A 14,308-nucleotide genomic window follows, 5' to 3' on the forward strand; every position below is an offset into this window, starting at 1 on the left:
TAGATTATATAGAAAAAGCAAAATGTTTTGTTTTCAGATTATTTACCAGTTTTTTAAAATAATGCTTTCCTAGTATTCTGCAAAAGTTATCAGTTGGTATATTTTATCATTATGAATCATTATGAATGCATTAACCTTGGGTATATGATCAGATTATCCATTTTTGGCCAGTGGAAGCCTATGAAAGTTGGTTCCCAAGTCTTTTTAACATAATCCTAGTAGACATTGGTATGTAATTGTATAAAAAATAAATGGAACTTGAATCTGATCAAGCTACTAAATCTACCAATTTAAAGAAAATAAGGGGAATGGGAGAGCATGTTCAATGATATCTCACAATTAGAAAAACCTAGAATGTGGGATGAAATAACCTATTTTTTTAGTAAATTTGATTTCAAGTAGTGAAAAAGATAACTGTCTAGTAATTAAAGAAATATGTTAAAACAACAATAAGATACCATTACACACCTCTTAGAATGCCTTTAAAACCTGGACAATACCAAATCCTGCTGAGCATGTAAAGCAACTGGAAAACCATATTCTGCTAATGCCATTTTGGAATACAGTTGGACAGTTTCTCAAAAATAGGCATTCTTGGGATGCCTGCATGGCTCAGGTCATGATCACAAGTCCTGGGATGGAGTCCCACATCAGGCTCCTTGCTCAGTAGGGAGCCTGCTTCTCCTCTGCCTGTCACTATCCCTGCTTGTGCGTACGCTCTCTCTCTGACCAATACATAAAATCTAAATAAATAAATAGGGCGCCTGGGTGGCTCAGTCGTTAAGCGTCTGCCTTCGGCTCAGGTCATGATCCCGGGGTCCTGGGATCGAGTCCCACATCGGACTTCCTGCTCAGCGGGAAGCCTGCTTCTCCCTCTCCTGCTCCCTCTGCTTGTGTTCCTGCTCTCGCTGTCTCTCTCTCTCTCTGTCAAATGAATAAATAAAATCTTAAAAAAAAAAAAATCTAAATAAATAAATAAATAAATAAGTACTCTTCCTATAACCCAGGAATCCCTGTTTACCATGGAGAAGTAAAAGCATAGGGTCATATAAAAATCTATACATGAAAGTTTATAGTGGCTTTATTTATAACAAATGCATTATGCTACGTGAAAGAACCAGGCCCAAAAAGGCTTCATGCTATATGATTTCATTGATTTGATGTTTTGGGAGAGGCAAAAATCATAGGGACAGAAATTAGATTAGTGGTTGCTAGTGGCTGGGTTGTGGAAGGGATTCACCAAAAAGGATCATGGGGGAAATTTGGGGGGCGATGGAAACATTCCATAGCTTGATTGTAGCAGTGGTTACATGGATGTGGGGGTTTGTCACAATTCATAGAAAAGTACATTTAAAGAGGGTGATTTTTTTTATTGTAAGTAAATCATACCTCAGTAAATCTAACTTAAAAGTTAATGGGGGAAATTAGATTAAAAAAAAAAACAAAGAACAGTGTCAACTCACTGCAATGAATAGCACTTATCTTGAACTCGATTTTCCTGTTCAAGTTAAGTTGACACAATAGGGATATTTGATGACATTAAAGAATTACTACTTATAGTAATAAATTAAGATATTGTTGCTATATTAAAAGGAGTCTTTATCATAGAAATATACACTGAAATTTTTATGGATGATTATTACTGGAATTTGCCTCAAAGAAATTCTGCAGTGGGAGAGAGTAGGTAAACATATATAGATGAAGTAAGATTGACTATAAGTTGGTAATTATTGAATCTGGGTGATGAGTACATGAGGGTTCATTTGACTGTTTTCTCTATACTCTAATATATGTTTGAGAATTTTCCACAATAAAATTTAAAGAATTACAGCTCAGTTTTACAAATGTATATTTAGTAAACTGATTTTAACAGTACTGAAAGAATATTCTACAATGAGTAGAGTTCATCAGAAATTGACGTATGGTTTTGTACTTAAAAATTAATAAAACATAGTGATTCAAATAAGAAAAACCACAGAATCCTTACAATAGACACCAAATAGCATACTATCAGTGGAACTTTTTAAAACTACAAATAGAAAACCCCACTTTCTTGACTATGTGAAGATCTAAAACTCACGATGAAATACCAAAGCATTGTTTCTCAGAGTATGATCCATGGCCTACTGGCATCTAGGGGACTTGGAGTTAGTAGTTAAAAATAAAGATCTGAATCATGGGCCCTACAATTTAATTCCTGGAAACACCACAAAAATCCTCCCCATTTGATATCTATCTTTCCAACCTCATTTCTATCCTGCCAGTTCCCCAAATAATCCCCACTGCTAGTTCTGACACCAGCAACTGAAAACTGATTTAGTTATAGCTCAGTTACTTTATTCTAAAAGTAAACCATTTGTTTCTTATCACATCTAATTGAAAGTCCCTTTGTCCTAGGTCAGCTCAAATTGCATCTCCTTTATGAAATTCTCCCAGACCTCTATACTAGCCCTAATGTAACTTAATTGCTAGACTATTATATAATCTTCCATTTTAAAATTTAACAGAATATGTTCTAATCATTTGTTTTTCTGTCTGCCTTTTGATCAGATTATGAGTAACTTTTGGTCAGGAAAAAAGATGCATGGTTTTTATTTTTGCTTTTGCCTTAGCTGTCAGTATACCCACACATACAATAATAATGTAATCTATGCTTTAAAGATAGTAGATTTATTAAAAATGAGTTGTTTTCATACTATGCAAATCATATATAAGGGCATTTAACAACATTAAAAGGAGCTACAGAAGCCTGCTTTAACAGTTTTTCTTTCTTTATTGTGGTATAAAAAGACTATATATGAAAGTCGTGGGGGAAGCAAAGGTGACTATTCCATTGTTGGTCCCCAAACTGGCCCCCTATTCATGCAGGCCAAGAGAGACTGCAGAAAGAGGCAGACCACTCCAGATTGGTAGGTGGGAGGGCTAATAAGCAAGGAAACTTGTCTTGGGCAGCTGCAAGATTCCACACCCACCCACCAGAATCTTAAAGTTTGCATAGAAGCCTTAACTGGGTTCAGTCATGTATACTATCCAGGTGGTCTCAACGACATGTTACTCTCTCAAGGCTCTGTCCTTGGAACAGCTCCCAGTACCGAAACAGTAGGCAGAGCTTACATTCTGAGGTTGGGGGAGGGGAGTGAAGAGCCCCCCGTTGCCTGGGTCCAGCTCAAGGGTCAACTGTCAGTCACATCATCTTGATTACCTCCATCAACATTTATCAGTTTTAAAAGCCAGCTATTAAAAATGACTTAATTCTGTCGCTCAGTTATCTATTTTATTTAGCATTGTTAAACACAAATTACATATTTTGAAAATAAGTTATAACTACCTCATGTATTTTATCATTACTTAATGTTATTATATTAGTATTTAGTACACACAGTAATTTAATTTTATTTTTTTTTAAGTTTTTTTTTTAAAGATTTATTTATTATTTATTTTGAGAGAGTGAGAATGAGAGAGAGAGAGAGAGTACATGAGAGGGGGGAGGGTCAGAGGGAGAAGCGGACTCCCCGTCGAGCAGGGAGCCTGACGTGGGACTCGATCCCGGGACTCCAGGATCATGACCTGAGCCGAAGGCAGTCGCCTAACCAACTGAGCCACCCAGGCGCCCCACACAGTTAATTTTAAAGTAAATAATGCAGCATATTAAAACTAATGCAATGAATAATAGTAAAGGTAGTTGACATTAATGATTTAAATAACGTTTTTGCATCGATTGAAAAATTCATGTAAGGTTTTTTTTTTTTTTTTTTTTTTTAATTCCAGTTGTGTTGCTTGATACAACAACTGTGCTGGGAGAGCTGGGATGGAAAACATATCCGTTAAATGGGGTAAGTTTAAATATGTTTTCAAAATTTTCATCCTTGCTAGGTTTTTAGGGTCTCATAATAGTTAAAAGAACAGTGGATTTGGGCTCTAGGTAGTATTAATTTTAGCATATAACTAAAGTTCCAGAGAAAAGATTAAAATACAATTAGAACTTGTAACCAATGAGAATGTTGTATAAAATCTTTGCTTTCTTTTAAATTAGTCTTTCTTTAATATAGTGTTTATATATAGTAACATTGGACTGTCTCCCATATAAATGTTTTCTCATAGAAAAAATTTCTGTGTATAAGTTCAAGACAGTTTTTTATATATAGGTTTATTAAATTTGGTAACCTCAGTGAGTATTTGTCCATAAACTTTAGATTATCATAAGTGGATTTTACAGATATTAACAATTTGTTTTTTATTAGAAAATATCTGTACTAAAGTAGTATGTGTTTTTTGAACTTGACAAAAAGAAATATTATGATTAGGTTTTTGTTAGCTGAGAGTTCTTGCTTTTGAAAGTCGTGTAATTTAAGGGTGTGTAATTTACAAACTACAATTTTTCAAGTACTGATATCATTTTAGCTGTGGTTATAATTGCTTTTTAATATGGTTTAATGTATTTTGCATCATTTTGACATTGCAATGTATTTCTACTTCTTTTTTTAATTTTAAGTTAAAATGAAAGGGTGGTTTGTGAAGCTTTTTATTTAGATTTTGTCTAATTAAGCAAAATGTTCAGTAATGGAGGTACTCAGCTGTTATTCAGATATACTTGGGTTAGCTTTTCTTCCTTTTTTTAGAAATTGTATTTTTCTCATTCATCAGATTCTAAGTTGATATTTTTACATTGCTTTTTCCATTACATCTGCAAATTTAAATCCAACAGAAGTTGACTGAAAAATGTTTAATTTTTTAGAATCATTCAAATGTTGTTTGAATTTGGCCTTTTATAGCAACAGTTACTCATTTACAAATACTGTTTGAATTTGACCTTTTATAGCAACAGTTACTCATTTAACATGTGTGTTTTCAAGTATAAATTTCTATGAAGAGTTAAATCTTCCTTTTTTCAACAGGCTATTTTTTCTTTAGATTTCTTTGTTTTATAGACCGATTTTATTTTTTCTGAAATTTTCGTTTTATTCTCATAAAGCTCTCATCAAACCATTTCTGAAAATAAATCTTTGAAACTATCTTTATACATTCATGATCTTATTTTCATTAAACATCAATATTTATTGACTGTATTAAGCATGTCAAATTTATTACAGTTACTTTGAAGAACGAATGAAACATTTTTTTAAAAAATTATCTTCCGAGATATGTACCTCTTTCCTTTCTCAGTATACAAAGTAATTTATAAGAACTTATAAAGATTATAAGTGCTACTTTTCCATTGTTTAAAAAAAATGACAAAAAATATTAGTGATTATATTATCACTGGCTTCATGTAGTCATAGCCAAAGAATCGTGTGAGGAACAGAAGGAGCTATATCCCTGCTCCAGTGATTATATTTGTCTTGACCAGGCTGCATTTCAAAGCATACTGGTGAGGAGGAGACACAGGGACTTAAAGGGTTACAAATAAACTTACTGCTATTGTTCTCTTACTGATCTTGTCATAGGTGTTGTGAAAGGGAGATTTTTTTTTTTTCCCTACTCTTTCTGGCTTACTACTTAGAGAAGGGGTGGAATTATTTGAAAAGTAATGCTTACCCAAAAGTTTTCTGTTTGCAGACACTGCGCTAAGAATTTTATTTTATTTTCACAATAGCCTGATGAGGTATATCTTAGTTCTGTTTCCCAGTCGGAGAAACCTCACCTTAAAGAGAGTAAGGAACACAAAATACCGACAAGTTATAGGTTAAGTAGTGAGTGATGAGATTTAATTCGAACTTAACGATTTCTGACGAAAGCCTGCATCTTCATCATGGCACTAGTAACAGACAGGAGCTTTGGAAACTTCATGAAAGTCCAGTCATTTATGTTGATATTTGCATAATTGGTTCAGATTTCTTTTCTCCCTTTGGTAAACATAGTACTTGACTGAGATGAACATTTTGGACACCAGCCTCAGATTTGCAGGAGGAAAGGGTGAAAGAAGAAAGGAAGGAGAATACAGGAGAAAATAAGTAGGATGAATTAGGTTAAAAAGGAAGGGATGGTTAATATTTATCAAGCGTTTACCATATGGGAGGCTTCGTTTAAAGCAGTTTACTCACATGAGTCCTAGAAATCAATAATAATTTTACCCCATTGAAAGATATGGAAATCGAGACTCAGGTACATTAAATGACTTTTACAAGGTCACAGAGCTAGGAATTAGTGCAGCAAAAATTCTAAGCCAAGTAGATACTTACCTTTAACACACACGTGCTTTTTATTTCCTGTAAGATTCTACCATATAAATATAAAGACCAGTGACCAACATGTATAAACTACAGAGGGAAAAATCACACAGGGATTCAGACATTAAGACATAAATTGAATACTCAGTTACCTTGGAATGTCACTGTTGGAATGAGCTATATTACTCTTAGATTATCCCTCAAAAAATAGTGCGTACATAGCATGTGAAAGCAATAGGAATACTTGAAAATGAAAACATATGGACATAGTTTATAATAGATGAAGCTACATGAATTAGGTGAAACAAAGGTGAATCCAGGGAAACAGTAAAATGGATATATGATTTACGTAAGTTTTAAAGAAAACATATAGCTTCAATTTCTTTTTAGTGAAGTGGGTATATTACTGTTGAGAATAAAGTTTACTTAAAGCTCTTTATAGGTTAAAACAAGTAAGGAAATAATTGGTAAGGATGCAGAACTTTGCAAAAGGCTCTAAAAATGGTGAGAATTGGGCGCCTGGGTGGCTCAGTAGTTAAGCGTCTGCCTGCCTGTGGCTCAGGTCGTGATCCCAGGGTCCTGGGATCGAGTCCCACATCGGGCTCCTGGCTTGGCGGGAAGCCTGCTTCTCCCTCTCCTCCTGCTTGTGTTCCTGCTCTTGCTATTGCTCTGTCAAATAAATAAATAAAATCTTTAAAAAAATAAAAAGGTGAAAATGAAAATCATCTAGACATCAATATTAGTTAAATAATTTAAAATCTATAGAAACTGTTAATCAGTTTTAAAAGGATATTTATTGAGCACTTTCAAATCTTACTGAAACTCTGAGAATCATTATTCCCAATTTACAAGTGATGAAGCAGAGATTCAGAGTGTTTAAGTAATACAGCCAAGTAGCTATATGAATAGCTACTAAATGAAAAAATTGAGGGTTAAACTTGCTTCCACCTGTATCTAAGAAATGCGGCAATATTCACAAAATCCTTCACATATGCAAAAATAAGGCAAGGCTAACACTGTTTTGGTTTCTTCCACTTAAGCCTTATGCTTTAGAAGGTTTTTCTGTTAGAAAAAACTGGGTGTTGCTGATCACTAATATCTCAGAAATTATTCAACACTTAATGTCTGTAATATTCCTAGTAACCAAGTAAAATGGAATTTTCATGTCTTTATATTAGATCTGTACATAAACATTTATAATCCAATAAATAGCAGTATTTGGATACGTTAGAAATATTTTTTGGGGGGTGCCTGAGTGGTGCATTCAGTTAAGTGTCCAACTCTTGGTTTTGACTCGGGTCATGATCTCAGGGTTGTGAGATCGAGTCCTGCATTGGGCTCCACACTCAGCAGAGAGTCTGCTTAAGACTCTTTCTCCCTCTCCCTCTGTCCCTCTGCCCCGCTGCCCTGTTCTTTCTCTCTCTCTCCCTCTCAAATAAATAAATCTTTTTAAAAAAGAATTTTTTCATGTTTCAGTTTATAACATTTAAACTACCATTTATATCTGTATATTAAAATTGTAATTTTATCTGTTTGAAATTGTATGACTTTTTCCAGGTTGTCAGGTTTGTTGAGGCATGCTAATGTGAATGGCCATTTTGACTAAAGTTTACTTTTTTTCAGAGACACTATCTCAGTTGATTTTCATATATGCCACGGGTAAAAAAGACAACTAGATGATAAATTTCGCAACTCTATGAAATCAAGTAATTGGTATTTCTCTGAATGAAGATTTCCTAGGAATAACTTTTCAATTGATAATTTTTTTCTATAAAGAGTTGAACTAAGAGACATCTTTGAAATTATATACTATATAAAATATGTGATTTAATGACTTTAGAGATTTTTAAATTTTTTTTACTTAAAATAGCCATCCCACCAGTAGTATCATGCTACTAAATGGAGTAGACATTTACAATGTCTGTGAATAAAACCCATTACTGGTAATTTGAGTAGGAGGTAAGCACCTCTGGTTAGAGAATGTGGAACATAGATGAGTGAGTAGTTTTGAACAAATGACTTCTTAGGCTTGCAAAAATGAAAAAAATATATGTGTATGTATTTACTGAAATGCTTGCTAGTCAACTCATTTGCATCAACATTTAAAATATGTGATGTCCACAATTCAGTTTAGCAAACTTCCATTTTATGCTCTTTGTGCCAAGTACCTTGTTAGAGTACTTATAGCTCCAGAAACCTCATAGTATAGAGATCATTCTGCATAATCATAAGGTCGGAGAGTGTCTTCAGGCAGTTTTGCAGAATGGCTTGTGAAAGAATAATGAAGGGAGGGATTAATTCTGATCAGGGAATATTGGTAGGATGTGACATTAGCTCTTTCTGATAAACTGTGAAGGAATCCCAAATGGGCTGGACAAGAGGGTGGAAAGCATCTGCTAGGCAAAGAGATTAACTTGAGAAAAGGCAGAGCATTCTTAAACGTGTGCACTAAGTTTTGGGAATGTTGAAAATATTTTGTGTGGTTGGAGTGAAGGGTTTTGTGGGAAATAGGACAGTGATTGTAGGATAACGATATTGTGGAAGACTTAGAATTTCAGTGTCTTAATTGACGTAGATAGTGTATAGCTCAGTCCCCGTAAATAGAAGTAAGAGTAAAAACTTTCTGGATTCAGTTAAACAAACAAACAAAAAGTATTAAAGCTTTCTTTTGTTTTAGATAATAATGTAGACCCATGGAAATGAAAGCTGCCTTAGAAAATTGTTAGCAAAGGATGTTCAAAATATAGGTAATAGGACATTATTGATATATTGAGAATGGAGTGAAACTGAATAATTACACTTGTGTATATAATGAAGCTTGGTGTTAGAAAAGAATGAATATATCAAAGATTTTGGTAACCAGTGGTTATAATTCTTAACGCTGTGCTGTCATGGTCTAATGTGAAGAATTTTATGTCTACATAATTTAAAACTCTTAAGAGCTTTATCTTATAAGTGTCCCTTCCATCCTTGATCTGTCAATTACTACACTAACATAATAAAATTATGATGATATAGCAGACTAGGTAATAGTGCCATGATAATCAATGAAAGAATGCTGCCTGAATAAAAATTTTCACATAACACTATAGAAGTTATTAGTGAATATTGAAGAAATGTTTTCATAAATATTAAGTATAGGCATATGTCCTGGATTTTTCATTTGCTATAAATAACTGATACCTGGTTAATACTAAATCTTACTCCTTGCAAAACTGAAAGACCTATTTAATTTTGAAAATCTCCTGGGAAGAAGATAGTCTTTAAGAAGTCATGCTATTTTAATGCTAATGAGAAAAAAGAAACATGAAAGATACTGTTCATGCAGCAACTTTGTACAAAAGAAATTTAAAAAAATGTATCTCCTGAGTTTGTTCTCATAATGTGAAAAGGTGTTAAAGAAAAATTATATAAATTTTCTTGAAACACTTATGTTTACTCCTTTCCTTTAATATTTTTATTCCAATTTGGTTTTAGCCAATATATAACATTGTAGATGAAAGAGAATAATACAATAAGAAGATCTGTAGTTGAGTGTGACATCCAAAATCCTTAATATGCATTACAGATTTGGTTCCATTCAATGCCACATAGCAGTAGGGTATGTCACAGTGGGGACCCTGGCTCAATATTAATTCTGACTAATAAAAGTAACTGCTACCCACCAGAAAAATGAAAGACTTCATAATATAAAAAAAGAATTTCATGATTAAAGACTTTTACATTATTTTCTTTGAGTTTTTTAAATTATATTTGATACTACCTAAGATTCAATAGCCATATGGCTTTTTAGTTTTGATACCATAATTGAAAAGATAAATGACTTGTTTGGGTAGCCACATACTGATTATTAACGGTACTAATGCCTAACAAAATCTGGTAGTTAAAAGATAACATTTGATGATAATAATTCCATAAGGTATTATTTTACTTATACTTAGTATTACAGATACTTAATGTTGATGCAAAGAATTTGATTTTTAAGCACTCCATCAATCTCACCTGAAAGATTTTCACTATTTCTTTTTATTCATAGTAATATTTTTAGCAAGAAAATGAAAGTTTTGTTTATCCCAGATTTTTTTCCCCCCACTCTCTTGTTTTGGCTACTTGTATACATAGTAGATCAGATCTTTGTTACACAGTTGTAGTGGACATAGATATAGGCACTCCAATACTCAAAATCAAGCTTCCTTTTCAACAGTGAAGAACACTTTAACAAAAAAAATTAAGAGAAAACTGACTCCTAGTATAAAAAAAAGTGCTTTTGGATATTAAGTTGCATTTTATATTAATTATGACAATTAGAGATTAGAAAACTTTGTTTCTCAGATGTCAAATATTGATTTCAAATATCATATATGTATTTTTGCATGTTGTGATTTAGATGATCTTTAGGGTTTGTATAACGCAAGATGATACGAGATATGTGATCTTATCTGTTAAACATAGTGAATTGGTATTAGGAAATTTACCCTGAAGTAATAGGAGAATAGTGATACAGGTCATTCATGTCTAAATAAAACTATAAGTGAACATATAATTCAGTTGCTAATGATTTTTAATGAAAAAAATGATTTTTTTATCACCTCACACCAGTCAGAATGGTTAAAATTAACAAGTCAGGAAACGACAGATGTTGGCAGGGATGCGGAAAAAGGGGAACCCTCCTACACTGTTGGTGGGAATGCAAGCTGGTGCAACCACTCTGGGAAACAGTATGGAGGTTCCTCAAAAAGTTGAAAATAGAGCTACCATACGATCCAGCAATTGCACTACTGGGTATTTACCCCAAAGATACAAATGTAGGGATCTGCAGGGGTATGTGCACCCTGATGTTTATAGCAGCAATGTCCACAATAGCCAAACTGTGGAAAGAGCCAAGATGTCCATCGACAGATGAATGGATAAAGAAGATGTGGTATATATATACAATGGAATATTATGCAGCCATCAAAAGGAATGAGATCTTGCCATTTGCAATGACGTGGATGGAACTGGAGGGTGTTATGCTGAGTGAAATAAGTCAGTCAGGGAAAGACATGTGTCATATGACCTCACCATCATATGAGGAATTCTTAATCTCAGGAAACAAACTGAGGGTTGCTGGAGTGGTGGGGGGGTGGGAGGGATGGGGTGGCTGGGTGTTAGACATTGGGGAGGGTATGTGCTATGGTGAGCACTGCGAATTGTTCAAGACTGTTGAATCACAGATCTGTACCTCTGAAACAAATAATAGAATATATGTTAAAAAAAAAAGAAGAAGATAGCAGGAGGGGAAGAATGAAGTGGGGGAAACTGGAGGGGGAGATGAACCATAAGAGACTATGGACTCTGAAAAACAAACTGAGGGTTCTAGAGGGGAGGGGTATGGGTTAGCCTGGTGATGGGTATAAAAGAGGGCATGCTGTACATGGAGCACTGGGTGTTATACACAAACAATGAATCATCGAACACCACATCAAAAACTAATGATGTAATGTATTGTGATTAACATAACAATAAAAAATTTTTAAAAATGAATGATTTTTATAATAAGAGTCTTACATTACTATTAAACTGTGAAAAAATGCTCACCAGAAAAAAAAAAGACAAAAAAAAAACTGAGAAGGTACTGTATTCCATATATTAGAGCCCATCATTTCCTAATATCACCATTCCAAAGTTGAAAAACCAGTACTAACCATGTATTAGTGATAAATGGAATTAACTAATAATTAATTTCTATTTGTGTTTGTAATTTCTACATTTCATATCATAGGAACAAATTTATCATAGCTGCAGACTTCAGTATTGCATTTTGATGCATTTTATAATACACTGAAATTATCCCAAACTTATACGTATGTGTTTGAATTCTGAAATTATAAGATTTGGTTATAACATCTGTAAAAAAATGTGTTGTTTCAGTCACTGCTTTCAAAACTAATATCTAAATAGTTTTTCTTCTAAGAAAATTCTCAACATATATAGTAGTGTCTAAATATCCATTGTTTTAATTTCAGTCATATTGTTTCACATTTGAAATAAATTGCTCTTCAGTTTTGGAAGTTTCTATTGTCATATCCTCAAACTCAGAGATTCGTTTTTTTGTTTTGTTTTGTTTTGTTTTAGAGAGAGAGCCCATACAAGCAGTGGGGGAGGGGTGGAGGGAGAGAGAGAGAATGTTAAGCAGGCTCCATGCCCAGCGTGGAGTCCAATTCAGGGCTTAATTTCATGACCCTGACTGAGATCATAATCTGAGCCAAAATCAAGAGTCAGATGCTTAACCGACTGTGCCACCCAGGTACCCCAAGAGATTCTTTTCTCAGTTTCCCCCAGTCTGTTAATGAGACCTTCAGAAACATTTCTCATTTTTGTTACATGGTTCTTGACTTCTTCTGTTTCTTTTTGATTCCTTTTAGGGTTTCTATTTCTCTACTTACACTACCCATCTGTTCTTGCACATTGTCTTCTTTATCTATTAAACCCTTAGCATATTAGTCATAACTTTTAAAAAATTCCTGGTCTGATAATTCTAACATTCCTGCCATATCTGACTCTGTTTCTAATGCTTCTTCAGTCTCTTCAGCCAGTGTTTTTATTTTTGCCTTTTAGTACATCTTGTAATCTGTTATTGAAAGGTAGACATGAGGCTGGGTAAAAGAAACTGAGGTCATCGGGCCTTTGTAATAGAGTAGTTAGGTGTGGTGAGTGGGGAAGTGTTCTCTAGTTCTACAATTGGGCCTCCTTCTTTGTGTGAGCCTGTGCCCCTGGGCTCTGAACTTCACCATTAGGTGGGATAGCATGGGCAGAGAGAGCTGGAGTTGGGTATTTTCTTCTTCCTACATGGAAGGCTATAGCCTGCTGGCCCTGAGCATTTTTCTTCCTTCAAGTAGGTTAGGCTCTGATAAAATAGTTTCTCCTGAGAGCAGGCCTTGTTAAGAAGAACTGAATGCGCTGGCATATTTCGAAGTGGTTCCTTACATTTTCTTTTTTTTTTTTTTTAAGAATTTTATTTATTTGGGAGAGCGAGAGAGAGAGAGAGAGCACATGAGAGGGGGGAGGGTCAGAGGGAGACGCAGACTCCCCGCTGAGCAGGGAGCCCGATGCGGGACTCGATCCCAGGACTCCAGGATCATGACCTCAGCCGAAGGCAGTCGCTTAACCAACTGAGCCACCCAGGCGCCCTGGTTCCTTACATTTTCAACTGTCATAGATATTATATAATTGGCTGAAACATTTGCTTAAACAGTTTTGCAAATTATGATTTTACTTAATTTTCCCTACCTTCTGTTTTTATGCATTGAATGGTCTACGTTTTCCACTTCATCTTCATTGTTAGTAGTGGTTGGCTTTATTTTCAAGGTCATTTAATCTAAAAAAATAAATCAAGTTCTTATGCCTCTGTTTACCTGGCATTATTGTTATTATTCTTTACAAATCAATAAAGGAAGATTTCAGAGCTTTCCTGTGGTGTGCAGGTTGAGTAGTAGACCATGACAGTCCTCGGAGCTCTTAGAAATTTAATTCCATGTATCTTGGCTTCACAGGAAACCCAATGCAAATTTCTGTCTCAGAATGCTCAAATTATTAATGTCATAGGTTTGCAGTAAGAACTGTACTTACACATTTCATAAACTTTTTAAATTTAGTCCTAATAACATCTATTTAAAGTAAATATTATTAGTACCATTTTATACGTGAGAGAAACTAAACCTGAGAAAAGTCATATAACCTGCCTAAGTTTATGGTGATACTGACTGAAGGAACTGGCATTAAAGCCAGGGTCATCTCAATCCCAAAACCAGGATTATTAGTTATTCAGTGTACCACAACCCTGGATTGGTTTCAACATTGTGATTGATGCTGTGGAGGGTATAAAATAACCTATAAGGTTGTTCAAGTACAATGTTCATCTAGTTACAGTGCTGTTAGAATGACACAGATGTGTAAAAAGATATGTAGTTATTGAAAAGTGCTGATAAAAAGATAAATTCATCTTTGAAGACCAAAGGATATCCCAAAGCAAAGGATGATTAATTATTAAATACAGTTCTTTAGTTAGTGGCATAAGAATAGTTGGTACATGTTTAGATTGTTTTGATATTTTTTTCTCTTGGAAAAGAACTAGAGAAATATTCCTTTAGTGTACTTCTTTT

At 34.2% G+C, this 14,308-nt stretch overlaps 1 protein-coding gene across 3 annotated transcripts in view; it reads left to right on the top strand.

Moving 5' to 3' along the window:
• The window catches only part of EPHA6 (EPH receptor A6), an 819,528-nt gene that overhangs the window by 63,535 nt on the left and 741,685 nt on the right, over positions 1–14,308 (top strand). For all 3 annotated transcript variants that reach the window (XM_088025312.1, XM_088025358.1, XM_028119182.1), the window contains exon 2: positions 3,769–3,833. In XM_088025312.1, coding sequence (XP_087881438.1) covers positions 3,769–3,833 — 65 coding nt within the window. The remainder of the gene's footprint in view (positions 1–3,768; positions 3,834–14,308) is intronic.

This window comes from Eumetopias jubatus, unplaced genomic scaffold (genome assembly GCF_037043125.1).
Source record: "Eumetopias jubatus isolate StellerSeaLion01/CBP00866 unplaced genomic scaffold, mEumJub1_p1.0 scaffold_1, whole genome shotgun sequence".
In the NCBI taxonomy this organism is placed as follows: Eukaryota; Metazoa; Chordata; class Mammalia; order Carnivora; family Otariidae; genus Eumetopias; species Eumetopias jubatus.